This window comes from Periophthalmus magnuspinnatus, chromosome 21 (assembly GCF_009829125.3).
Source record: "Periophthalmus magnuspinnatus isolate fPerMag1 chromosome 21, fPerMag1.2.pri, whole genome shotgun sequence".
Classification (NCBI taxonomy): domain Eukaryota; kingdom Metazoa; phylum Chordata; class Actinopteri; order Gobiiformes; family Gobiidae; genus Periophthalmus; species Periophthalmus magnuspinnatus.
Window position 1 is genome coordinate 10,279,749 of NC_047146.1, and position 27,431 is coordinate 10,307,179.

General features: G+C 38.8%; 1 protein-coding gene across 2 annotated transcripts; it reads right to left on the reverse strand.

The window, feature by feature from the left end:
* Positions 1-321: 321 nt before the first annotated feature.
* Positions 322-26,891, reverse strand: gpm6bb (glycoprotein M6Bb). 2 transcript variants are annotated; one of them, XM_033987529.2, is made up of 7 exons: positions 26,653-26,891; positions 5,075-5,261; positions 3,570-3,726; positions 3,298-3,466; positions 2,776-2,849; positions 2,636-2,701; positions 322-603 (listed from the first exon to the last, which is right to left on the reverse strand). In XM_033987529.2, the coding sequence occupies exons 1-7, from the start codon at positions 26,654-26,656 to the stop codon at positions 454-456; spliced, it is 807 nt and encodes a 268-aa protein (XP_033843420.1). In that variant the 5' UTR covers positions 26,657-26,891; the 3' UTR covers positions 322-453. The 2 variants fall into 2 exon arrangements, with proteins under 2 accessions (XP_033843420.1, XP_033843421.1); XM_033987530.2 differs by having other exon boundaries at positions 322-2,084; positions 26,653-26,881.
* Between the last annotated feature and the right edge of the window lie 540 nt (positions 26,892-27,431).

Genomic DNA, 27,431 nt, shown 5'->3' on the forward strand with positions numbered 1-27,431 from the left:
TGAACATAGGCTCTTGTGCACGCCTGAGGTAGGGATTTTTCAGGTCAGAGGAACAAGTTTTAAATCGTTCAAATAATGCATCTCAACAGCATACGAAAATCCTGTTTACATTGTACCAAAATTACTATAAGGCTTATTTATTTGAACAGTGGCCACCACAAATCACATAAACATTGTAAAATGATTTGTAATGAATAACCTCATCACTGATTTTGAGACAAAATTATAGCTTCATTTGAAAATGGAGAGACCCAGCCAATATCTCACAGTTCCAGTTGCATGTATTGGGTGTTAGTGCAGAAAAAGCATATTAGTTTGTTAAGAAGCCCGATTAGTGCAGAGTCAGGCTGCTGGCAGGTAATTCAGCTGAGCATTGGTCCAAACAGGCCACCATACTTGGCCCTTAGTGCCTCATTATATGTGTCTGAAGTGTGACTGGGGTGTGTAATATCCTTATGTGTAGGAATTGAGGCATTCCTTGGAGCGTGACGTGATGTCCTGCAGCTCGCGCTCCTCCTTCAGTTTGATGTCTTGGTAGGCATGCATTTGACTGGCGTCCTTAAGGTAAGCCCAGTTTGCAGAGAGTATCATGAGGAAGTGGATCTGGAAGAGAGGGTGAAGGTTGAAGGTTGATGGCGGTGAGCATGTCAGAGATGCAAAGCAAGCTATAGAGGTCAAAGCTACAAATATTAGACATACAGACAAGTCAATAAACATTGTAGTTACAGAGTTACAGTGCAAGGTAAATATGGAAGTTTTTTGAATGTTGTATTTAAAAAGGAAACTTTAATTGCATAAAATATTCACTGTTACTGTAGCTCAACATATAGACAGTGCAGTAGACAGGAAAAAAATAAAAGGCAAATAAATTACTAGTATTATGACATTGACTATGCATAGGTTTTACTAATTTAGCATTATGTTCTACATTAATTTTGTGAAAGCCAAATACATTTTGTATGCAAAGTAATGCTGCAAATACAAATACATTTATTTAATCTAAAACAGACAAAAAACTTCCATCACCAATAGTGGAGTTATCGTGTATTTATATAATCTAAAATATAGAAAAGAAATTTTAGGTTATTGAGGGATGAGACAGGACAGCAAAGACGTCACATGCAAGCGCCAAACGTTAGTGCAGAGCGCAAGACCCATGTCTGTTCCTGTGGGAAATAAATCAACCAAGTGGGAAAATTTTGTAAACAAAGATTGTTTATTTTATACCGAAAGTAATCGCTACAGTCCAAAATTTAGGAGAAAATTAAATATATGAAAAATTGAGTATAAGAAACTAAACACATCAAAAGCTTCTGAAATATTAAGCATGCAGGCTCAGTGTTAAGAAAAAACAAAATGGCTCTTTTGTGGCACTTGGGAAAAAGAATAGAAAAACAGACTTCATAGCCGAGGCCTGTCAGCATCAGCACTCGTTCAACCTAAATATATGTACTTTATCTAAAAGAACTGGATTATCATACATGGAATGAAAGGAGGCTAATGGCCCCATTGGGATCCAATGGGTATTGGCCATGGAGTGCTATTTATTCATTCTATAATACACATATGGTCTATAATACTCATGGATTTAACACCTTAAGTTCAAAACAAAATAATACTGATGTTTTGCAACACTTCATGGCATCAACATTATTCAACAGTCAACAAATTACTAGAAATCTGTTTTAAAACATCTTTGATTTATAGTCATTAGATGTTCGAATAGGGATAGTCTATAATATTCGGTAAAATGAAGTTAAATTTAGATTGGACTTTCTAGTTGTCTCCTTGAGTTCTATAATATTTCTGTGAGTGCCTGGAAAAGCACACAAAAAAAATCAGACATTGCTGAAAAATCACCCTTGGACATCCCTGGATGCTAAAGAACGCATACAATCAGCTATTTACACTTGTGATCACTAATATTTCCTATTCTGATTTTTTTTTAGTTTAAATGTTGTCAGTGACTAATCAGTACAGCTTTCAAATATATGGAGCACTGTTTAAAACTTAGTGCAGCAATCTTCTCGACTCTTAAACTTCAAAACGGCAAAGTTATAAGTGGTAGCCATCATGTAGATCAGCTGGTGGAAGAGAACAGAGAGGTTTGGTGAGAGAACATGCCGCCCACTTTCTGGTCACCGATCATGTGACAACTTAGCATAGACAGTTTTCCAGCAGTCAAAAGCAGTAATCAAGTATAATTTAAACTGGATTTTGTAAATTGGGAACTATAAGCAACTACAATATGCAATGAAAAGCAAATGAAGTTGACGTTTGTCCTTTTACAAATGGTAATGAACAAACATGGTAGAGAAAGGTTCACAGCACACAAACTAGCTAAAATACAGGTTTAATACTTTTAATATTGTGGAAAACGTGCCAGTAATTTGTTGAGTCTGCACTTGTATAAGAAAATTACAATTTTAATACAGAATATGAATATATATATATATATATATATATATATATATATATATATATATATATATATATATATATATATATATACACACACACACAAACACACACACTTTTTTTCCACAATACTTTAATGTACTCCATTGAATGTGTGCTTGTAAAGTATATGGATGCAATGAATGAGAATGTATTTTAAAAACTATATGTCACTTACCAGAGCAATAACGGTGGCTCCTGCTCCAGCACATGCAACAATGTACAAGTGATAGGACAGGTAGAACTGTAGAGGGGGAAAGCCGACATTTGTGTTAGAAATAATTAACGCAGTTTTTTACAGACAAGAAGCAGCATTACCTCGCTAGAGTTGCAGATGTCTCCTAGTGTAGATCCACAGGCCTTTCCTGGTGTGGCGTTCCACGGAATAATACCTGGAAGAAAGTGATAAGGTTAAAATGGTTTGTTTTGTTCAATAGAAATTTTGGTGCAGGGGTCCAATCTGTAGCTCTCCACCCCTTAGCTTCATGAGTCAAATTTGACTTGACAGACTGACATGTGTATACATTCAGCTGCAAACTCAATAAATAAAAAGTGGTTTCTTAATATGAGCTCGTTAGCCTTGAAATCAGAGGTTTTATGACGGAAAATATGGATACTACTATTTATGAATGACTTGATCTTGATGATTTACGTTTTTGTGGTTAAAAGATATTTAGTTCATCAATAGTGGTCAAAGTTTCAAACATCACATACCAATGCCATTATACCACAATTTATGGTTACTGTATGGTCTTCAAAGTCTCTTAATTTAGTTGGTACCAATAAAATATATATTAAACAATGTCAAGAGGAAAAAAACAAAACAAAACTTCTTCTTACCATACTGACGGACATCCACACAGATGGACTCAATGCTGGTGAGGTTAGCCATAGGAGACTTCATGGTGTTGCAGGTGTACCACATGTTGTAGAAGAGGAAAACTGGCACAGCAGAAAAGCCAAAGACTCCAAGCCAGGCCACACCGAGAATGTATGTGAGGAAGACAAACTGAGCACATAGACACACAAATCATAGTTAATAGAGAGCTATTTTTAAACAGTGGGTGTATATGAAATAACCCCATCGTGGCAGGGTGGTTCTGCTAACATACCAATCCACTGATGCAGCGGCCGCAGATGGTGGTCTTGAACTCGCTGTGCAGTTCTTTGACAGCGCTGGTGGTGTAGAAGCCCTCTGCCAGCAGGATGATCCCGTACAGGAAGAAGAAGGAGGCAATGCCATAAATGACGTACTGCATCAGCTGGATTCTGTCAGCAAGAAATGACAAGCATGTAATGTTTTTTAAAGAAAATATTAAGGGAAATATTAAGATAGAAGCACCAAAATAGAGGCACCAAGGAATATTTCTATAAAGGGGTACACATGGGGTGTCCGCTACATGCTTGTCCCTGAAAAGTATCACAGTATGGCATTAAATTAATCCATCCTGTATTTATTCATTTACAGGTATTTTTATTGCTCACAAATAGCTTGAACAACTTGTATTTTTACTGTGAACAGGGTCACCTCTCCAAAGATCTGACCTGTAACTTGGCCAGGATGACAAGTTTAATGTCATACTGTGGAACATTTGAGCCAAAGAAATATGGAGACAAGCAGGTGATGGACCCTTCATCAGAAAAGTTACATAGTCCACCTTTAAAACAACAGACTCCAAACATAAATTACATCTACAGAGTTTTTTTCAACTTTTTAAAACATTAAGACTAATGCCAATTGTGTTGATCATATTGTTAATTTTAGAATTTAACAATGTTATTAGACACAAATATATTTGTTTTAGTCTTGTATGACATGCTGCAAACTACTTAAAATGAAAGCAAGAATCTGATTTTTTATGTGGAAAATACCTGTTCTGAACGTGTCTTTTTCATTAAAATAACCTGCATGAGCTGATTAATCGTCCCCAGATGTGTGCGATGGAGCCAGCAGCTGGGATCCTTTGTGATGTCTCCGCAAACCTTCAGAACACCTCAGCTCCACTCAGACATCACGCATATGCTCAAACTTGGCTTTTGTCATTGCCCTTTTATTGTCCAACTATTTCAGATTTGTACACTTAGCCCATGTTTGGGGTTGTTTTGGTGATAAGGATGATAAGAGTTAGGGGAGGCATTATCAGCTTAGAAGAAGTACGTTAAAAGCACTATTAATCTTACTTTTGGAGCAAGACAAGACTATACTTTCCACATTACTGCTGCTATATCAACAATGGATTAACTTGGATGAGGCAAGTCTTAAAATTAAGAATGGTCCAATATGGATTGGATTTTTTTTTATTTTTTTTTAAAGAAGAAAGCAATATCCGTTTGTTGTTTTGCTGTTGTTGACCATAACAAATAATGGTTAGTATCAAAGATTAACATTTTAATATCTATAAGAGAGCCCAAAAATTCAAGTAAAGTTATCTCCAAGTTCACAAATCAATGAATAACTTTTTTTTTTTTTTTTCAATAAATAAATAAATAAATATATATTTTTAATGGTGATTTGGAACCTACAATTTCTACACCCATTAGAATAGGAAAATACTGGGCAAAATGATCAGCCCAATATATAAGGAAATTCCACGATGTACTATTTGAAATGGCTTACATATCAGTGAGCATGGCGTGGTCTGAGGTGACTTTGGAGAAGTGCGTCTCCAGGATGGTGATGGTCCCGGTGAGGGCCACATGTCCACACCCACAGAACAGTGCAACTCCTGAGAAGCACAAGATGGTCGCCACAAGGGACGCGTACGGGACCCCGCCTAAACATTTGATGCAGCATTCGAAACAACCTGCAAAACACAAATGGAATATGAGTTAAAAGAGTTGAAATGAAGTATACAAGTATTTAGTAACCACTTTTTAATTAATATCCACTGGTGAATAAGTTGGAATTATGCTCACAAGTATCATCCCTTCCAGTAATCATCATTTGTATGCCAGGAATAAGTTTTCATCATTTATCAGAATCTGTGTTAGTGCCAAGGTCAAATCACTGTAATATCAAAAGTGTTTGTCATAAAGGGACACATACAACAAAGGCAAAATGATCGTAATCCATTAAAAAACTACCTACATCGTAAAACGTCAACGGAAACAACATGTCCGGCCTCTTTACAAGTCAACACTATTGTTAAAGGGCACTAACAAACTAACGGGTCAGAGGGATGGTCCACTGCCAAATTGCGAATCAATGTTTACTCAGAATGAAGTAACCTACATACACAATAACCATCTCATCCAAACCCGAGTAGAGCCAGTGACTACAACACATACGGCAGTGTGAATGTCCATACACACTTTACAAACAGCTAGTGAATGCCTCCAATTAGATCCACATGTCTGACAGGATGTTGTCTGTGAGTCATCGGACACCAAGGTCAATGCCTGTTTATGTGAGGAACACACATTGAACCTGGTGCCATGTCGGGAAGAGCCTTTATAATCACCTTTTGCTCATTAGCTGGATGGGTGGTGTGTTTTTGTCGAAGCTTTGAGCGATCAAGATGATAAAGCTCAAATTAGAAAGGTGCGTAATGACGATTAGCAAATACAGAAGTGGTTAGAGGTTTGTGAAACAGTGCGTGACAGAGTACAATCTGAAATGATAACTGGGGTGTCAGAGTTTAAAACTAACAGCACTGCAGAGGATAGTGCTGATAGTGAGGGAGGAGGCCAGGGAGAAGGAAAATAAACAAGGAGCCAGTTCTTCAGCCAAATTACATTGTATTCACCTTAAACAAGTTCAAGAAACTTTGAGGGATTTTAAATGTCACGCTGCATTTATTCTCCGGTCCAAAACTTGGCCTTTGAAAGTATGAAATTGAAAAGCATTCGTTGGACCTTTGTGCTTACTTTGTGCTTAGTTTATTTTATGCTGATGGTATAACATGGTCCCTGAGACAGGTTTTTCCTTCACAATGTTACGGTTATTGACTTCAAATGTCAAGAGAAAGCACTGCAACAATTATCTTGCAAACTGACAAACAACTCAAGGAGCTAAATCCAGGGAACGCGATTCTCTTTCAAAAGTAATGGGTCACTTGGTTCTATTCTCGTTACATTTTTATTTTATTGTGATTTTGTGGCTTCGGCCTTGTGCATATCTGCTGACATCACCCCAAACCACTGTCCTTATCCCAAGAGACAAGAAACTCAAGTGTCTTTTTGCCACGATAGAGGGAAAGTAAAAGGATACAATACTGCCTGGAAATGCCATGAGCAGTCAGATGCTTGGTCCTCTCTGTTTGTGTAGTACAGGGAGATCAAAATCCCGGGATGGGCAAAGAAAAGCGGTTGTCATGACAGCAGGTTAACCACAGCTCAATGAGTGATGTGCCCAAAGCGGAACATAGCAGACTCGTACCACAACCCACACTGCACTGAGCTTCACAAGATGTTGAGCCCTTATGCAAAGTAAATGCAGCACAAGTATTGGCGGTCACTGTCAGGTAGTCAAGCAGGAGACTTATAAATCAGCTGGCTCGCACAGTCAGGAGCGTCAGACGGCTTCCCCCTGTCACACTACATTCCAGGTCATAAAGTTCGTCCATGCTGAAAGAGAGAAAATATTTTCTGATGGTTTATTTCTCTAAGGGTAGAAGACGCGGTAGCTTGTTATGAATCAATTTGAGTGCAATGCTTTTTGGCACGTCAGGGACATAAAAGAAGCAAGGGAGTCCAACTCGGGTATCTGTTTTGCCAGGAAGGCTTTGATCAGGTTTGCCCTCGTCCAAGTCCAGAGGCCAGCGTGGAAAAAGAACATGTAGACACGTGAGCAATAGAGAGACAGAAGGAAAAAGGAAATAATATCAAACTGCAATAATTCTACTTCATTGTGAGTACATTGCAAATATTAGGTTTGTTGAGTTTTGCAGGCTACATACGGGAATGTTATTATGTCAGATAATTACTTCAATATTTGCAACATTATCAACCGGCTAATTGAGACCATTAATCTTGAGGTAATACAACTAACTGCACTAGTAACACAGAATGAACCAAAATAGATCGCCTGAAATGTTTAGTTTTTGTTTGTTTTTTTGGTGTTTTTTTTCCCATGATGTCAGCTCTGCAATATCTCTAATCTGAATTTAGTGCAACCTTATTTTACCACAAACTGCAGCAGAGAACAGTGTAGTCATATCTGCAGTACCCTCTTTGGACTAAAGTGTTCAAATAAACCTTCATGCATATCTTCTTTATCCATATTCCGGCCGCAAGTTGGGCCAAACAAAAATGGCCCTCCTATATTCTAGCACTATAGTCTATTCCCAGGAACGTCATTGTGGTTGATGATCTCTCATTCTCACCTCTAGTACTCGCAAACTCTTAATAAATCCTAGAAGGCATTGTTTTCACAGCTGTACGTGACATGTTGGCACCTCAGTCCAGCAGTTCTGAATGAGTGGGACAGCACAGACACATAATGTAAGCTGAAAACTCAAATAATAATCATTTCACAAAAGAACTGTTGTAGACATGTTGTACTGTATTTGACATAAAAGTTATTGATAACAGTGAGTTGAACAGTTTTCCAGATGGCTCCAAAAACTGAAAAGGAAATTTGACAGTACCAGTCCAAGTAAGGCATAATCCTAGGCTGATATTTTCCCTTTTTATCTTATCGGCTATCAGCCTTAAATCTCCAGCAGAGGCTAATAATATTTTGTTTGGCTGACCAGTTTCCTAAAGAGTACACACAAAACTTTATATTGACACTTTAGTGCAAGTGACAACTGCACAAAACTTGACTCTTAAAGGTTTGGGGTAAAAAGGGGGCTGTGGGTGAGGTTTTAGCGAATTTAAAAAGACATAATTTGAAAAAAAAAAAATCAAAACTGGCCCAAATATATCTGCAGAGCTTATCGTTCATTGGTTGCCTTGGATACTAAACAATTGAGCAGCATCAGCCATGAAAAAAAACACGTCTCAGTCAATCTCTAGCCCTAAAATAATGCAATTAGTTTTAGCTACTTGTCTGTTTTCACAACACAACACTAAAGGCTGAACACGTTTGATAAAAGAGAGTTGAACTGTTTGCAGCGATGATCTTTAGTTACGCAACACAAACCAGCCCTGCCACATCCTCATCACGAGGAGGACAGCAGATAAAGACGACAATGTGTGCGACAAATAGAAAGAAGTCCTGACTCCTCATACAAAGAGGCAGTGTCCACAGCCCGAGTGGACAAGCTGAACAGATCGGACCCTCAGGGGACAGGCAGAATAGCAGTGCAGTAGAGTCTTCCGGCGCACAGGAGGAGGACTGGACTGGACCACCACTGTGCTGCATCCTGTGTGACCCTCCAACACTCAACACTGCATCCACAAAGGACATAGTAAATAATGATGTTTAACCGAGTGCATTTGATATGAACCCTAAAAACAAGTGGAAAAACTATTTGTAATTTGTGGCGCATTTTGCATAAATAACTGCATTAAAGTGACACTATGAAACTTTCTGGTGTTGGGTTTGCTACATACTTCTTGCTGTGCAGATGTTATCGCTTTGCCTGGAATGTTCCGCAGTATGAAATTAAACTTATTTATGAAACCACACATATTTTATTACTCTGAAAACATGCATTGTTAATGAGAGTGGGGTTGCCTCTCCACAGATCTCACCTGTAACTGACTTAATCGCACTAGAAAAGTTACATCGCAGCCAAAAACTAGTACAGTCAGAAAATGCAAGTCACCATATGATATAAAACATTCTGTATGACTCAAAAAAACACTATATTTGCATAACGACTGTGTTCTCACTCTTGATTGTAGTGAGTTTGAATGGGCCATGAAGGAAGCATTATTCACTGTTGGATACAGCGGAGAACAATGTGTGATATCAATTATGTTCAGTGTATTATACAAGATACCACAATAGCAAAACAAAAAGCTGCAAACTTTCCTGGAAGGCCACACTTTTATCTTGAAGTCTTATTGTTACATGAAAAGTGAAGTAGGAGGTCATGGCACACTTTAAATCTATATTAATTCACACAAGTATTGAACGTCAGATACTACAGACCACATAGACTAGTATACACCTATGGACTGCTCTGGCATCTACCTGGACGACTGAGAGATCACATGGTAATATAAAAGAAAGTACAGTTATTTTATGTAGAAAATCACATTCTGTTATAGAAAGAGTGGATTTCATTATCATCGTAGCATCAGAATCAGTACCGAGTAACGATATCATGTTAAAAAGGGGGACCTGACACTATTTTACAAGACATCATTGGGTTTGGTTCTGCTTGGAATACCGCGAATATTTACACTGCGCCAAATATAGTTGTAATCATCATCACGTTGCCATTTTTCTGTCATCTCTACCATTGAGTTTCAAGCATCTCCAACTCTCCAACAATCTACCCATTCACCACTCCAACCATTACATCTGGACTCCACTGAATTCTTCCAACAGCTGAAACTTGCTACGGCATATGGAAAAACGTCTAATTCTTTTTCCCATCGCTGCTGAGCACTCCCCCCATCTGCTTCGACTATCCATTCCTAGCCTAACATGCATCATCATTGCAAGCAGATGCGTCTGTTTACAGCTAATACTAATGTATTGTTGTTTTGCTGCACTGTAGAGAGAAGATGCCAAAACACCATTTATGAAAACCGCAGTCTCATTTTCCACACTTTGAGGGCGATCATACTTGCACACAAACTATAATGGCTTTAATGGGCGCTCACAAGGGGATCGAATTTGCGTGTTGGACAATTTGTCAAAAGTGCATTGTTTACAATCCAAAGAGGGGAACTCGGACGATCACTAATATCTGGTGACAGCTGAGAGGAAAGTCTTCAGAAATAATGGCTTGTAATTGCTTTAAAGTGGAACAAAACGAGGAGATGGGTGCAAATGATAAGTGATGTTTTTATTTGTCAGTGACAGAGTTAGCTTGTACAAGTTTATACAGACCGATGTAGCAGCAGAGGTACTGTCAGCGTTCTTTACGAGGAGACAAGGGGCCCAAGGGATTTAAGGCACTAACCGTGTAATCACAGCAGGAAAGAGCCGAACTGAGGATGCTTGTTGTCCTCCTCCTCTGTTCTCATTTCCCGTCTGGCAAACTAATAAAGTCATAACTGATGTCAAAAACTCAAGGAGCATAGTGGTTGAGTTATTAAAATAGATCTCATTTAAAGTGAGACCTACGCAAAGTTTAAGCAGAACTAGCAATATTGTGTGAGCTATTTTAATGAGACTTTAACCCATCTTTTCATTTAATTTGTAAGGAGCAGTCAGGAGATAAGTGCAAAATATAATACAAATTGTATTTTCTGCAAAATGCTAATAAAAAAGTGTATCTCAGTACTTAATGTTAAAGTGGGGTTTTCTAAAATGAATCAAAGTAATGTTTATTTAATTAAACTTAGTTATTTTCTCTTCAGTAACAACAATGAGTAACTATGAGTCATGTGGCTACGGTCTTGATTAAGTCATCTGTTATCTGTGTCAGTTTAGTTATTTTTCAGCAACTCAGCCAGATTTACTTCTCCTGAAAATCTAATTTTCCGGGGAAGATTTTCTTTGATAATACCATTGAACTGAATACCATTTGAACAGCTGGGTAAATCATGTTGTCAGTTAAAACACTTGGGACATTAATGTTTGGGGGTTTTGTGTGTTTTTTGGTATGACACAATCTCTGTCCCTGAAACAAAAAGGCTTGGTCCACATTCTGCCCTTATGAGATAAACAGGTCAAGGGTCATTACAAAGTTCCCCAGCATCTTTGAATATAACATAATTCTGCCAGGGTAAACTTGCTTATGCTTTGTGTGATTTAGAACTTTAAACAGACCCAACAATAATGAATGACCTGTACATGCAGAGCAGAGTGGGCGGAACATCTAAATCTGTGTCTTTTATGAGAAGTGTTTACAACTGTCTGTTTATCTGCCTGGTCCTGTTCTGCTTATTTATCTCCATCACTGCAGAACCTCTCAACTCATAAATCAGCTCAAGAAAATGGCCCCAAAGCTCAGACTGATGCTGTGGAAATGAAGATACAGAGCCTTTAGAAGCGGCAAGCAAATGACTACAGTCTAAATCCACAAGTATTAAATTAATTACTCTATGACCTCAAATCCCGGTAGCAGAGAAAATTCACTACGCACAGTATATATTAGGAAAAATAATCACATATTGTATTCTTCTGCAGCTTCTATGTTAGAGATTATAACAGGGGAGAATAGAGAGGAGAAGTAGCAAGTGGGGTAGGTGTGTCCAAGACAAATTTGAGACCATCATACTATAATAATAACTATATCAACAACAATATGGACAAAACATTATTATACATCATAAGTTATCCAAAGCAAAAAGCAAAAAATAAATAAATAAGAGTTTTATTAAGAGGTTTCACCATTTTTTTTGCCAGTGACTGAGAAGAGATCATCATCTGATTCAGCAAAACAGTTCTCAGTTGACTTACTCGGTTTAACTGCTCTATTTCACAACAACCAAACCCTAAATCCTTGAGAAACACTCCCTCATCTCCCCTCAGACGTCCCCATTTGAGAGAGTGGAGTGCAGTGTGAATAGCTGTTTGACAGAGACTACCTGAGTGGCAGTTCAGTGTGGACTGTGGAGGGGCTGCAGACGGGAGAGAGGGGACCCTTGAATTGTTTGAGATGTGGCTCATGGCCTAGTTTTACATTTCCCATGCATTATTAAGACATTGCATCATTATATGGGGATTAAAAGCTGTTTATAGGAATAGAATTGCATTGACTACTACTGAAAAAGGCTTGAAATAGATCTCAACCAATTTGCAATAAAATGTACCCAGGATTTAACTACCGGTATTAATCTTAAAGTTGAGCTGGAAATACTAAATGTTTAAGTAGCAACAAAGTTATTATTACTCCACTAAGGCACTGTGTCAAACTCCTAACTAGATACTGATTTGAGCAGGTATCTCTACTGAAAAGAATCTATAAAATGGGACAAAGTTGGGTCTTTCATTTTAGATCTGTATCAGAGCACATGATAATAAACATGATCATAACATGGCTCTTATTTAGAGTACAAAATGGTATTCTATTATATAAAAAAGAAACATTTTTACCATTGTGGAATAAAAAAAATTAAAAAATGTATTAAGCCTTTGCCTTAGAATTGAAATATAGTTTGAAATCAATGTTTGTGACAACACTAAGCTGCATATAGTCTCCATCTCAAAACAATCTGCATTTTTGTGTCAAAGGATATAACCTTTATGTCTGGGTTTTCTTATATACTATTTGCAATGTACAGAAATTATGTTGCAAAAGACCAAGTAGCAGAAAAAAACAGTGAGAGCAGCAGTGGCTATAGCTGCTGGGTACGCAACAATGGTGAATGCACTTGTAGGAGAAAAAAAGCTTAGAAAAGTTCAAGTACAAAAGTAGAAAAAGGTTATTTAAATGTTAAATGGCATTCTTTTAAGAGGGATTCAATCGGACAGCCCTAAAGCAGATAAGGTCACAGTTATTTAGCACCATATGCCCTCTCCAGTAGCATACATTCTCAACATGCACAGAACTGCTTTCCATCTGGCCACTCCAAAAAGGATGTAGGAAGAGAGAGAAGGCCACCACGTTTCCATGACAGGGGGAACAGCGTGTCCTCTGGGCTGATGCGGACAACAGAGGAAGATGGCAGAGGTGGAATCTGTAATCTGAGAGGCACGCGTGAATGAAACACGTTTTATAAAAATAACACAAAATGTACGAGTGGAGAAGAGCAGCCTGTGCAGGAGACAAGAAAAATAGGTCTTGGTGAGAGTTTGTTTGGCAACAGCCGTCGGAGGGGACCCAGGGGCATGCTAATGAGGGAGAGAGAGGTGGGGGTCTTCTCACGGACAGAACGGCGCACAGAGGAGGGGCACAGGAGGGGGAGGGAGTGCTCAAGGGGTCAGGGAAGTGAACTTAGTAGGGATCCCAGAACTAAGGCACAGAAACTCGAGCTTATCCATTTCCAACGTTCAATTGTCACTTTTAAAAGTACACTATGTAACTTTTTAAGTGGAGGGTCTGCCACCTGCTTGTCTTTATGGAGATGTCACTGCTTTGCCTGGAATGCTCCACAGTAGAGCATTGAAATTATCGCCATCAGGCCAATTTACAGGTCAGAACTGTGGAGAGGCCCGCTCACATTAAGAATATTTTTTTCTCAAGGGGTTGGTTTTTTTCCCTTCTTCAATAATGGCACCAATAAATGAGGAAAATGCAAGACAAGTTTAATCTTGAATGTTGGACAGATAAGTTAGACCACTGCATCATAGTGCACCTTTAAAGTCGCTGCAGACAAGGGGGAAAAAACTGGCCATCCATCTGCAAACTTTTAGACAGCATAGACAACAAAGCGCTCAAGTTTATAGCGCTCATGTAAAAGGAAATGCCAAACGCATGACTGGGCCCACAACCACGGAGGTTTTATAAAGCCGACTACAAAGGAAACACAAGCTTTGTTTTGGAAATTATGACATGCACCATAGACAACATCTTTTTTTAACTGAATTTCCAAATTCAATCAATAATAATACATTTATTTTTTGAAAAGCACTTTAAAAATATTTAATCCATTCCAAATCATTTCCACTGCATCATTCTGAGCTTTGGAGCCATTCTCTTGAGATATAACTCAATGCATTTGAAATTGTATACTATTTGGAGTAAATTATGGTTGGTTACATGCTGCTGCCTCAAAGGCCCAGTATTTTAGTAATTCTATAGTGCACAGGTTAGTTCAGGGGTACTTATGCTCTATACACATCAAAACCACACTCACTTTTAATCCTTTGTCAAGTAAAACCATTAATCTAGATGTCAGATGTGTGCAGCAACTTTGCACGGTTTCTCTCTCTGTATTAAACAAAACCAAGATTTTGAAAACCACTGATTGTTTTCCCAAAGTATATACTGCAAGGTTCTGTCCTTTGCAACCCTACCGAGCTATAATATTCCTTCTCATTAAAACATAGCTTGTGCTTAACCATTAGGGGATAGACCATTTCTTTGCATTAATGTGAACATAGTCACCACATGTGTGCAATCACAGCCAAAATTTGAACTCATGTTTTCCCCCAAAATTTTCTCTTATTCATTCCCACGATTTTCAAGGAGTGCCTGAAGCTTTTACCCATGGTCCTTTGGTGGGAAACATACTGAACAATGGCCAGATAGTTGTGAATAAGGATGTTAAGATTATTAGGTTAATCAATAATTGTGATTATTCAGATCAATAAAATCAGAAGCACTATAAAAAATGATAACCAACTAAATTAGAAGCTAAAGTGAGGCAATTCAATCTACTAACAAAAAGTACACCTGAATGTAAAATGATTGGCTGTTTATGTCATATTAACCTTGCCATTCGGTCACATACTAGAGGAATTGTGAGTTATTAGACAAACTATCCATCCATCCATTTTCTTCCGCTTATCCGGGGCCGGGTCGCGGGGGCAGCAGACAAACTAATTATAGAAAATGTAGTATTTAACTGTTGATGGTGTGTTGGGAAGTCCAAAAATAGAAAATGGTCACACAATACCTCGTTAGTGAACTTTGCAAACAGTGGAAACAATGTCTGGGATTTGACACATTTTTTTGCATAACAATAAAACTGTCAAATTGCAGTCATTAAGCTAATTAAAAACTGACTTCGGTAAAATGCAGTCACAAGCAAAGTGGTTGGAAACTCCATCACATGTGCACTAAGCGCCACTCCCCTGCTCCGGGATACGCGCTGAATGATGATGAAGCTGGTACAAATGGGGCTGGCTGTATTGTGAGATGGAGAGTTGTGGAGAGGGTGGGGCTATGGGGGGGTGTACATTGAATGGTCCTCAGTGTCCGCTCACCCGTAAGGACCTGCTGCTTGGAACAGTTCTCAAGGGAAGCTGCCTCACTTGTTACACCCTTGAGGCCTGGGAACCAATAAGAGAGGGTATTTAACAAGAAAATCAACTACGGGGTATATTATAAGAAAAACATGGTCCAGGCTCTTGTAATGTCGAGGAACAAGAATTAGTGGACCGCTATTATATATATGACTGGCTTCGATCCCACATCTGAAGGCTATCATTAAAAAAAACAAAAAACAAATCACAATTATACTTCTTTCAGTTTCACTTTTCCTTATAGGATTGCAAAAAATAAAGAAAAACTAATCCAAACTGAAAACTAATAGAGAAAAAGTACAAAAAATTACATATTCTCAAATAATTATAGAATGTTCTTGATCTATATAAGAACTACTATAAGACCACATGGCAATATATAGAAACAACTGTTACTTTGGGCTGAAAGGTACATCAAAAAAGGTTTCCCCATTTATTTTTGTAAATACTGCAGATTTTATCCAGTAAGCCTACTATGTTGGTCTACTGTGGCATTACTGACCCACTTTCCAACAGAGCACTGATTTAGAGGTCAATTAGCTTCATGTCCCCCTTTATGTCTGCCATGATGTAACTGATCGATGGAACGAGAAAAACACTAGAGAGATCCATTCATCTGACCCACTTTCTGTTTGCTGACGTTGGACTATTTATTTTCCAAGTTCAACAATTACAAATGAAACACTATGATCCTTGTTTTGGGAAAATAACTGCTTTTCATTAGTGGATAAAACATGCCTCGATTTAAGTCAATAGATGGGTCTTGTTGCAGCAGTTGGCAAGTAAAACTAGAGTTCTTCAAATTTTAAATAATGTAAAATATGTTTTAGTTCAAGACTACTTCCAGATTCTACAAACTAGAATCCAAAAAACAACAATGAAACGGTAAATTGTAGCATGCAGAGGTTCAGCTGTCAAATGTTGATCACCCATCAATTTGTGGTTCTTCAGCTCAAGTTAAAGACCCCTAATGTTATGCTTGAACACAATGGTAGCCTGCCGTATTCCGTTTCAACCATTTTCTAATTGACACATGCTTTATATTGGCTTGGGATGCATAAAGTTCTTTCCATTGACCAAACAATGCCCACGGTGCGCAAGTCAGCACTTCTCTAATAACATGTTTGCCTTACTATCGTGTTGGGTCTGCAGACGGAGCCACACTTATGGACACCCAGCGGCCGCATTTTCTCTCTCTAAAAATGACTTCACGAGGCTGGCTCCCTGGCACCTCTGCAGCCACTGTGGTTTTGGCTGAAGAGCTTTTGAGCAAGACACACAAATGCTTGATATTATCCAGGCGCAAGCATTTACAATAACTTAGGGAGTGCCAACATCATTTTGCCTGGGCAAGGATCCGACATGATGCCAAAACACAAATTCTGCAATTGGATTTTAGAAGAGTGCGATTATGCCAGGGTCTACGAACATAAACTGATGGAAGGTGGGCAAGAGCTGTAACTGCTGCACCCTGTAACCCTACGTACAAACCACAACTTCAGATGCTGCAAAGAAGGACATTATTGGATTGTTGCTGTCAAAACAAATTTAATTTCCAAAGCCTGAAAGCCGCAAATATGTTTTCTTGGTTCTCTACTGCCATTTACTTAAGTAGAAAGCCAATTAGAGCAGTGCAATTAATCACATTTTGATCAAGCTCGAGATTCAGTCATCGTCGTCAATAAGAGGCAAAAAGTCATCATATTGTCCAGCTCTACAGCATCAATCCAACTTTCTTCAAACAAATCCCAAGAAAAATATATTAAACAGGCACGTTTTTGGTCTAACACTATTTATAGTTAACTCTGCCATTGCGATGCACATCATGTCCACAAACCCATTTTAAATCTGACGGCCCAATTAAAGCGCCCTGTGATAACCTTTAATCCCATCTCTCTCAGCTAAGTTTAAAGACCTTTTTCATTTGAATGATGAACATCAGTCAAAGCCATGTCATGTGGTATCTTGTATTACACATTCAGCTTTTCATTAATACGGTTTGTTTTGTTTTGATAGGAATCTGATGTAGTATGTTAAATGAATTTGGACAGCACAACTGATTAAACAAAACAAAGATATGATTTGTATGATTGAAACTATATACTTGAACCGCTGCCAACAGTACATTCCTCTATATATTCCCACTTGTTGGATGGCTTTTGCATGTCCGCGCGCACACAATGGTAGAACTAATGAAGAATAAGACACGCAGACACAGACTCCCCATGTGATGTATAGGATTTTCCCATGGCTCCCCCATCCGCACTCGCCTCCAGCTGCTCAGATCTTTTTTCCCGCCAGCTCCATTGTCCTCGGAAACTCCTGCTGCCAACTCAACCTCTCACCTTTGACCTCAAGACTTCTCTCGGCACCCCCCAACCCTCAATTAGACATAGGCGCAACCCTAGATCGCACCACTGTGTAAGGATTCGCAGCCAGCACTATGACAACAGAGCGGCATGGATACTTTTAAACGCCATTGTTGTTGAGCCAGAGAGTCAAAGCCAGAGTCCCAGGATTGGAGGGGAAACAAGAGGGTGTCCATAACCTGAACCTGACACTTCTAACATCGCCTCCCCGAGAAAAGTGTTTACTGATTTCTGAAACAAAACAAGTTAAGGACACAATTAGTGAAGAGGAGGAAATTGTTATATGTGTCTTGTAGGAAAAACACTATGGTCTCTGCATTTGGATATGTTTCAATGGAAGATTAGATCACCTGATGGAGAAACTGAAGACTAGCGCTGGGTGATATGGTAAAAAAAAAACTGCATGACAATATGCCATTTGGATCATATCATGCATGATTCAGTACTTATCTAGTTAATGCAGCTGTCACAAACACTGACACTTTTTTCCCCACCTACGTCCATTGGTTAGACTCTGGAAGGCTTAGAGTGAGTGACAGCTGGATTTAACCAATTACAATGAAGAGTAAACTTTAAAAAAAAAAAAAAAAAAAAAAAAAAAGCAGATGATCATTTAAAGGCAATAGAAAGATATGAAAATCTAAATCATGATATGGCTCCCACAAAATTACACATTTGTTGTCATATTGCACACCCCTTATTGAGAGGACATAGTTAAAAGGTTGGCTCAAGGTAGTTTTCTTGGAAGTGAAAAATAAGTCATTCAGATAAAATCTTAAAAGAATTATGCTGTGTATGAGTTTGTCTATGTCAAATGGATGAACACGCAGCTTATACTTAAAATCAGTAAATGCAACACACATTATTAGAGCTGTGAATATAGGACACCGGGTGAATCCTGTTTAAACGCATATTCTAACCTGACTTTGGCCATGTCAGATAGTCTGTTCTATCACCGTCACAGTTTGTAAAAGTTCTCTTCTGCTGCTGCGACCTCAGTATTGTTTTCCCAGATTCCGAGGAGCGCGAGTGGAGGTTAGAGACATGTACAAGGCGTCTGTGGTGCAGCTACTACAGTATTCTGCGTGTGGTTACAGGGTCAAACTGTTTTTCAGACACAAACATCTGGGGTTTCCTTTCCCTAAAGCGCGGGCAGTATTTCTAAGCATTAGTGAAGCAATAAGCGACAGAATAGAACACTAATGACAAAAACATCTTGATAGAATGACCCAGTTCGGTTAGTCTAAAGGCAGCATTTGGAAAGTGAAAGTCTCACTGTGAGGCAAACAAGTCCCAAACTGTGGCTCGGCTATTGGGTTTCCTGCAGCTGTCGTATTATAAAAGCTCAGAGTGCAGATTTTCATGTGTTTGGCAGCGGTGCCTCTTCCTGTCCATCCTTTCCCTCTAGAGGATCATAAGCAGACAATGAAAATTCACTCTTGGAATCTCTCCTCGGGCAGAAAAGTGATTACTGGCAGGAGCAGCAATGTCTGTGTCCACCGGCCCCAAACTCTAGCTCCACTGTGTGACATGAAGAGAGACAGCCCCACTCCACTCATGTGCATTTCCTGCAACATCCCTCAGCAGCGAAACTGGAGCAGATGGACAAAATGGTCTGGCAAACTATTATGTAGAAAAAAAACAATATGACAATTTCAGTCAGATCACAATTTCAACGTTATCATAATTCATGTGAACATAGTAGGTTTATATTTCTTTTAGGAGGTAACTACGGTCATCTGCTTCTCATGAAATTCACATTTTATTGCACTTGGTCAAGTCCACCTGTCACTCACTTAGAGCACTGACAGCATTGACCTATACAAGGTTTAGGTGGAAAAAAAATCTCTTTGTTTGAGCATAGAGCAGAGTGGATAGTGGAGAATGACAGACTATTTCAGTAAAATTGTCACATCATCACAGGAATAAGATCACGATTAGATTTGCATCACCACATCGCCTAGCCTTACATACACACACAACTTCTATATATAAAACATGCGTTCATGCAGTTTTGTTCAGCCCCTTTTCAACAGTTTGTTTTTCAGGCCTTATGACTTAAGTTACAAAGACTATTTCAATGATGTCATTGTTTCAAAAATGCTGAATATTGAGAACATTTGTGTAAACTTCTGAAGCTCCAAAAAAACCTCCTGCAGAGTTTCTCCAGCTCCACCCAACACAATAATCACACAAATACACATACACAATTGATGGAATGTCTTGCCCAATGACACAATGGCATGCTTTAGCAAATGTGGAGAACCTTATACCTTTTATTTAGTGGTTGTATGGTTATACCTACTGAGCGAATACCAAAATCGACACCTTCTTACGATAATGGTCTGGCATTTTTTTTATTTTTTCAGGAAATACAAAAAACTACCAACTGAAAAATGTGCAACATGTGATAGTGTTTTCATTTAAAAAGATAATACTAATAGATGAGAAACCATGTCCTAACTCTTATGACAATTATGTAACACAAAGTGATTTCAAAATTATTTGAGCCAATGACTTAGGCCATTTTCTGATCATGGCCTTGTGTCTTGAGCCATTTAAGGAGGGTGTCGAATCAATATAGGAGCAAATGTGAAAGAAAATGAAGAAAATGACATAGAAGGGTGTCAAAATAGTACATGTGAAACAACCTTTTACTCAAAATGACAAAGTGGCGAACCTATAGCATACACCAACATGACAAAATTATAAAATGAAATTGACAATAAAAGCATTTCATTACCACTCTCCCTTGGCTACATCCAATTCTGATCCGTCACTCCTCACTTGGGGGGCATTTGCGAGGGGACCACAGGGGTACCCCATATGCTTTTGTCTTAGGGTTGTTTAGCAGCTGCTTAAAGGCGCTGGGACAAAGAGCTGTCTGTGGAGGCTTGAATACACTCTATGGGCACAGGGCCAACAGCTCAATCCTGCAGGCTCCCACAGTCCAGAGGCAGCTAATGCATTCTGTTCTCACTCACACCATGATCTTACAAGTGGAGGCCCTGCTTCAATCCCACACCTCAGCTAACTACTTTAACATCTGAACTGTCAAAGCCTACACCAAGTAACTGGATCCCTTTTTACAACCTGAAAATATCCACTATTGTTTACATTAACTTGTTTTTTCTCAGCAGTTTGTTGAGCCCATTGCAAATTTTTGTGTGGTCTGTAGCTAGGTAAAGTAAGCACGGATCGACAAACATTTGCTGTTGTTTGATGCCCAACTGCAAAAATCCAAACAAGTTCTAGGAGCGAGTATGAAAACAACCTGGAGAAACAGACCTAGTACTGTGGATTGACTTTTATGACTTGGTCTCAGAGTTACCCTTTATAGAGCTATATTAGCGTTTATAGACTGTGACAAAGGAGTCCGGGAGGTTTAGTAGCTTCGACCTAACTGACAATGGCAAAGAGGTCTTTTTTGACAAGTACAATGATCAGGCCACCACCTTCCTAATGCGAAGCCTATTTTCAAACAGGACATATTTCTATTAAAGCACTTTGCAGTAATTACCGGGCCAATGGGACCTCTGATTGGAAATACTGGTCTTTGGGATGAAAATGGACAATTGTATTCAAAGCAACTTACTCAAAAATTGTATTCACTCAATTTAACCTTCTTTAAATGTATGGGATTTTAAAGATTTTGAATGTATACTGGTTGCAAAGATCAAAAACTACACTTTTTAATCACTTTAACTGCTTTGTTATCTGCCTCTATTGTTATGCCTTATTGGTAACTTCAATGTGATGGGTAGATTCTGTACTATAGACAGCAGGGAATGTTTGATGAATGGATGATCATCTGCTGCACGGGGGGGCTCTTTTTGCAATTTTTCAGCACTGGCGTTCAGGAACAATCCAGCAACTGTGAACTGAACAATGAGAAAGAATGTTGAAACACTGAAATTGACCAATGAGTGTACAGTAAGTCTACTATGGATACGCAATCTGAAGGCCTGCTTTGTAACCTCTGCATTTCTTACATTTTATTCAGTCTTCGGTTTCCGGCTCATATGCTCACAGTCATTTGCCTATAGAGAACATTTTTAGATATTCAAATGCCAACTGGATGTGCCCACGCAGCTGCCCTGCTTCCCCTGTGCCACTGTGAATAGGCTTTAGTATTGCTTCTGCTTGCTCAATCAGGCCTTTCAAGCCACAGTTATTGATAACAGTACAGTTACCAAAAGTGACACTATGACAACAGTGTTTCACAAAATAATTAGGTCATGAGCCAAAAAAAAAGTGTTGGGGGAAGTTGAATACAATTTGTATGATAAATTGTCTGAAGTTTACAGTACTGCTTTACTGCATGAGTGGATGTACTATTTTAATACACTAAACATGCATGAGTATAGTGTTAACTTGACTTCACTAAATGAGTCACATTGTTTCTTAAAGTGAATGGAGTTGAATATTCCTTTACTACTGAATCTGACCAGCAAGACTTTTTGCTGCCATCCTGAGCCAGAATAAATGGAGAAGTGAAAATACCGAATAACCAATAAATGAAGAAAAAGTCTTTGTCAATGTCAGAATAAAATACTTTCAATAAAAGCTGTCAAAATCTGTGAAATGTCTGGTTTGAATTGAGATCTGGTTTGAACTGAGATCTGTCTTGGCTTCATCTTCTGCAATTACCACAGATGCAGCTCACTACTCTGCTAAACTTGCCTGGGATCCAGAACACACACTTCTTCATCACAAAGATGTGAGTCTGGTCACCAATGAATCTATAGGTTTTCAAATGAGCGTGATTGATGCATGGATTAGGCAAAGGCAATCAGGGACACACTGGTCCATGTCGGATAAAATAAAAGGGAAAAAAATATCATAAGGAATTTAAAATAATTGCAGATTTCTGTAGAATAAATAACCACAACAACAAACTCTTAATCTGATGTGAGATCAATTTGATTTTATTTGTAAATCATGTGACCAATGAGCCCCTTCATTTTCACTGAAAATAAATTCATCTGAGAGCACGACCACGTTTGGCTGGGCTTGAGATGCAACGGAGGACATGGGGGCCAGACTGATATAAATCTGTATAAAAAATACAGAGCCGTATCATTCTGGATTCATCAAGCAAGTGCCACATGGATTCAAGCCCAGAGCTCTCATCAAACTATGACAGCCCTGACCTTATAATCATCTCAATCTGTGTAATTAATGATTTCAGACTGAAGATGAGTGAGTACTTAGTGGTTATATTTAAATTCTGATTACTCATTAAACATTGCCTTTTGAAAGACCAAAGTTTTGCTAGACGTATTGATTTGGACAACAGAAAACCACTGTGACTCACTGCTGCATGACCTACGATTTACCCCGCAAGTCAAATCTCCATGACTCAACTGAAATCAACAGTGTTATCAGTCTCCTATTGCCTGGGCCATCACTTGACACATTGTTGAGCAAAAAAAGTGCACAAACACCTTAGCTGGCACAGTGCTAAAGCCCCTGGGCCCTTCCTCTCCTCCTCCGAGCGCAGGATACAGAGGTCAAAGTTCACATCCACTTTACCATATGTGACTGTGACGGTAGAGTGCTGATGTGTGAGCTAAATAATCAGACATTAAGCAGACATCCGAGTTGGGAACAGGAGTGCAGCAAAATATGGAAAACAGTCACGGCCAACTGCAGAGTGAACCATTTGTGTTTGGAAACAGTGGTATCACTTTTAATTATGTTTAACTATTGTTTTTGCATTTCAAACACCACTGTCCATTACAATCAGAATTGGATCTGACAGACTGTGCGCAAAAGCAATGAAGTGCATCTGTGGTTATAATACAATGAATCAAAGTTAATTAAATAAACAATGAGTCAAGCGTGCATGTTTTTACTGTAAAACTGTTAACTTAGTACTGCAAATATAGTCCTGTCATGACAACTACTCCATCAACTTACGTTTAATATATGACAGATGGAACAATCATTTTTGGGCATCAGTATTTATCATGTCTATCCTTTTTTTTGTTCACTCCTACAACTTTCTGTCCAGTTGACAGTTTAGAATTTTTTCTTTTACTATAGACATCTTTTCTTTGTACTAATTGGAAATGTCTGGTTATTTATTGCAATATGATACGGTCTGAGCTGTAGAGGGTTGGCTTATTAACTTCTATGACTCATTATTGTACAAACTAATAACTTAAGTGTTGCATTCTGGCATTTATTTATTGCAGCTCATATTTTTTAACAATAGAATTCTTTTTTGGGGAAAATTCTGCATTATGGTTTGGTTTCAGTGATGTTTCTTGTGTAGATTTATTTCAGCTATATATTGCACTTCAAATTTGTTATTGTGACAAGCTTATGCACAGGCAAAGGTGTTGTCATGGCTCTACCATACCAAATCTGCCATGTTTACATTCCCTATTTTCAAATCAATGTCATCCATTTTTTTCCACTTTTTCTATATCCATAAACCATGCATAAACCTTCCAACATGAAAGTATAATTTCTTCAACCAATGTGTTTACTATCAATCTGAAGGCTACATGATACAAGTAAAATACACAACGTTCAATAACATGTTTAGTATTGTAGTAGTTTAGTATATAAAAATGTGACCATGGACCACTGACCTTCATTTACTCGTCTAGTCTAAACTAAATGATAACGACACAGATGCAACACGGACTAAACCAAGGCTTTAAATTTCCGTCTTTGTTATTCTCAATACTGTTCCATCATGTAGTTTAACAAAACACCCACTTTACTTGACCAATGAGGAATCTGCAGACAGAAAAAAGAAACATACAGGAAAACAAAACCTCTTTTAGAAAAATCAAAGCACGAAACATCATAGCGTTCTCTTGTCTTCCATTTCTGTTAAGTCTTCAAAAAGATGAGAATGCACCACATTGACCAAAACAAACTTGCCTTCGGGCCCCCTGCATCTGCCTGTCTGAAGAATAGCAGCAGTGTTCATAGCCCTGTCTATAATTGGCTGGATTTGATTAGTTGCAACTCCAGTCATAAGACGCCTCAGATGTTAGACACATAATCAAATCTTATGTGTAGAAAGGCATAAATTAGAGAGCTAGTTTATTTACAAACTTATTTAAACGCCTTCTCCAGTGGTATAACTAAATGTAGTCGGGATTTGAGGTTTCTAAGCAGTAATGGTAATGTGATGGTATAAGATAATTTGCACGGTGATTAAAGGCTTGAGAACTGTTTATAATGAAACAGAAAACAAGAATTGTCGGGCAACGGAAGACATTTGAGCAAAAATGACTGTCTCCTTTTGAATTAACAACTGCAGGACCAAGGCCAAGAGATCCTCCCACACAGCACACAGGCCAATGCACTGTGAAATCACTTTACTCTCTCTCTCTCTGCAAGAATATAACACCCAAGTAAAGTTCACAGTAAAAACAAATCAAGTTAAAAGTTTTGTAACCTTGTGAATAATGTTGTACAGTTTCCAGCGTGTTTATTTTGGGTTGAGCAGTTTCATGGCGAAGGTTACCCCTCATCGATTTTGATCGCCGCTCACTATCTTCAAATGGGATTTTCTGCAGTTGTGGAAAGCACTCAGATAGCATATGTCAACGCATGGGGACATTTTGTAAACAAATCTTAAGATAAAAATATTTTGAGGAAGGAATTTTCTCAAGTAGATCATCTGAGTATTTTTGTACTTTGCTATGGTAACAGTGGCTTGTTTCGCTTGGTGTATACTCAGATTTAGTTTGTTACTTTGTTTTCCAGCCAGACTAAGTAACCGGAGTGTATTTTGTAACTGGAAGGCATATGGTTTAAATGAATATGCAAACAATTTCTGATTATTCCAGAAAAGTAAACCATGCTTGGGTAAAATTGTGTATTTTTATTTAGTTTTGACTGTAAAATCGATGCCAAGACCAGTATTTGAGTCAGCGATGGCAGAACTGGTAGTCAGACTTTCTTCTGCCTCCTTTTGAACTCTTTAATTCCGACCTTCATAAGTCAGACTTCTTCTCAAGGCAACGCATTGTACTTTCCAGTCAACGCTTCCATAGAAAATTTAGTCACATAAAACTTCACGCATTGCACACAAAGGTCAGTATCCATTCAGTGCCTCAGTATGACAGTGAAAGAGGGTCTTTGGGGAGAACGGTTCACGGGCCATCCGCTCTGTAAAACATGTGATTCACTCCAAAGTTCTTTCCTCTCCCTCACTCTCTCTGTGCATTAAAGCTCGCTGAAGTCCTACAAAGAGACTCGTCCAAATTAGGAGCACAATGACCCCTCTGTGAGCGCTCCAGAATGAATTAATGAGCATCGATACACATTCTCACACACTGTTCCATCACCCTATGGCCTCAACTGCACTGATGTGGGGCAATTCAATATCTTCATCAGTGCTGTAGATTAGGACAGAGTTTAGCAGCAGTGTTGTTTACAGTGACATCTGGAGTCTTTTACTCAACATTCATGGTATGAGCAACAAGGATAAGAGCTGCACAGATGGTAAACACTTGGAGATGCCTCTGTAACTCTGCCTTAAGTGTGCAGTCAGTAACTCTGGCATGATCTACCATCACTTTTAGAGCAAAACAAACAAAAAATGACAGATATTTTAACAATAAAGGAAGCATGTAAAGGAAAGTAGAGTGTATGCTATGGGATTTGCCCCCAACACCTCCACACAGTAGTAGTGGCTGCCTTGGAATCTCTAATCTCGCTAATCGCTTTCCACAACTCTATAGGCTGCACCACTAATGCCCAAGAAAACCGGGTCAGGTCAACAGCAAATGCACTCTTAATTTACGCACAAGTTTAATTCAAAGTCAACTCGTAGCAACAAAGCCTCACAAATCACGCGTCGAGAGTTTCGCGTAAAAAGTTTTGACAGCTCCAAAGGCAAACATTACAGCGTGCGTCTGCGAAAATACTACTCACCCATGTTGTCTGTTGGCTTCTAGTCCAAAGTTTGGTGTTGAGGAGTGAAGTTTTAGTGCCCCCAGCTACGACTGATGTTGCGGTGTCCCGGGAATGCGCGCACGCTGGCCGCTGCTGACTGCCCAAACCAAACTCACGCAGCGCACTTTGGAGACAGACGGCCCGCGTGACGTCACAAGGGGGAGGAGGGGGGAGAGGCTTGCCCCAACTGCATCAACTATCACTTCTATCTGCACTTTTCTTTGGTCGTAAGTCCCCCAAGTGCTGAATATGTGTATTGGCACAGTCATCGTCGCCATTGTTGAGTCCACGCGTATTTGCGCTGGAACAAAAAAGGGTTAGATCAATACTTTTTTACTGTAGAAGAGTGTTATCTGTCCTTTCTGTCCATGTGATGCAAGATGAAAGCCTTTACAAACGAGATGCAAAGAACCAAAAGTTCAAAGTTTAGAAGAAGAAGATTTTTTTATTTTTTTTTCAGATACCCAAAATATATATATAGCCTATATTCTGGTGAGGGTGTCTGCATTATGTTATATTATTATATTATGTTTCTCTACAGTACTCCAAGCTTCTACAGCCTATGGCCATGGGTGAAAATAAAAAATAAACTGTGTAAAGTCCAGGAGAACAGTGTGATACTTCATGTCAAATATCTTGAATGCTTCTTTTTACATCTTTTTATTTGATGTCACATGGTCACATAAAGGCCTTTGAAACTCTATGTGGCAGAAGCACTTCTTAGTAAAGCAAACATTGTACAGAAGCCTATGTGAGTG

What these genes read in the sequence shown, in the direction of transcription:
- gpm6bb (XM_033987529.2), bottom strand. An exon ending in CACGCCATGCTCACTGATAT is followed by an intron (nt 3,727 to 5,074) that starts GTAAGCCATTTC and finishes TCTTGCTGACAG; the next exon opens with AATCCAGCTGATGCAGTACG. An exon ending in GCCGCTGCATCAGTGGATTG is followed by an intron (nt 3,467 to 3,569) that starts GTATGTTAGCAG and finishes CTATGTGCTCAG; the next exon opens with TTTGTCTTCCTCACATACAT.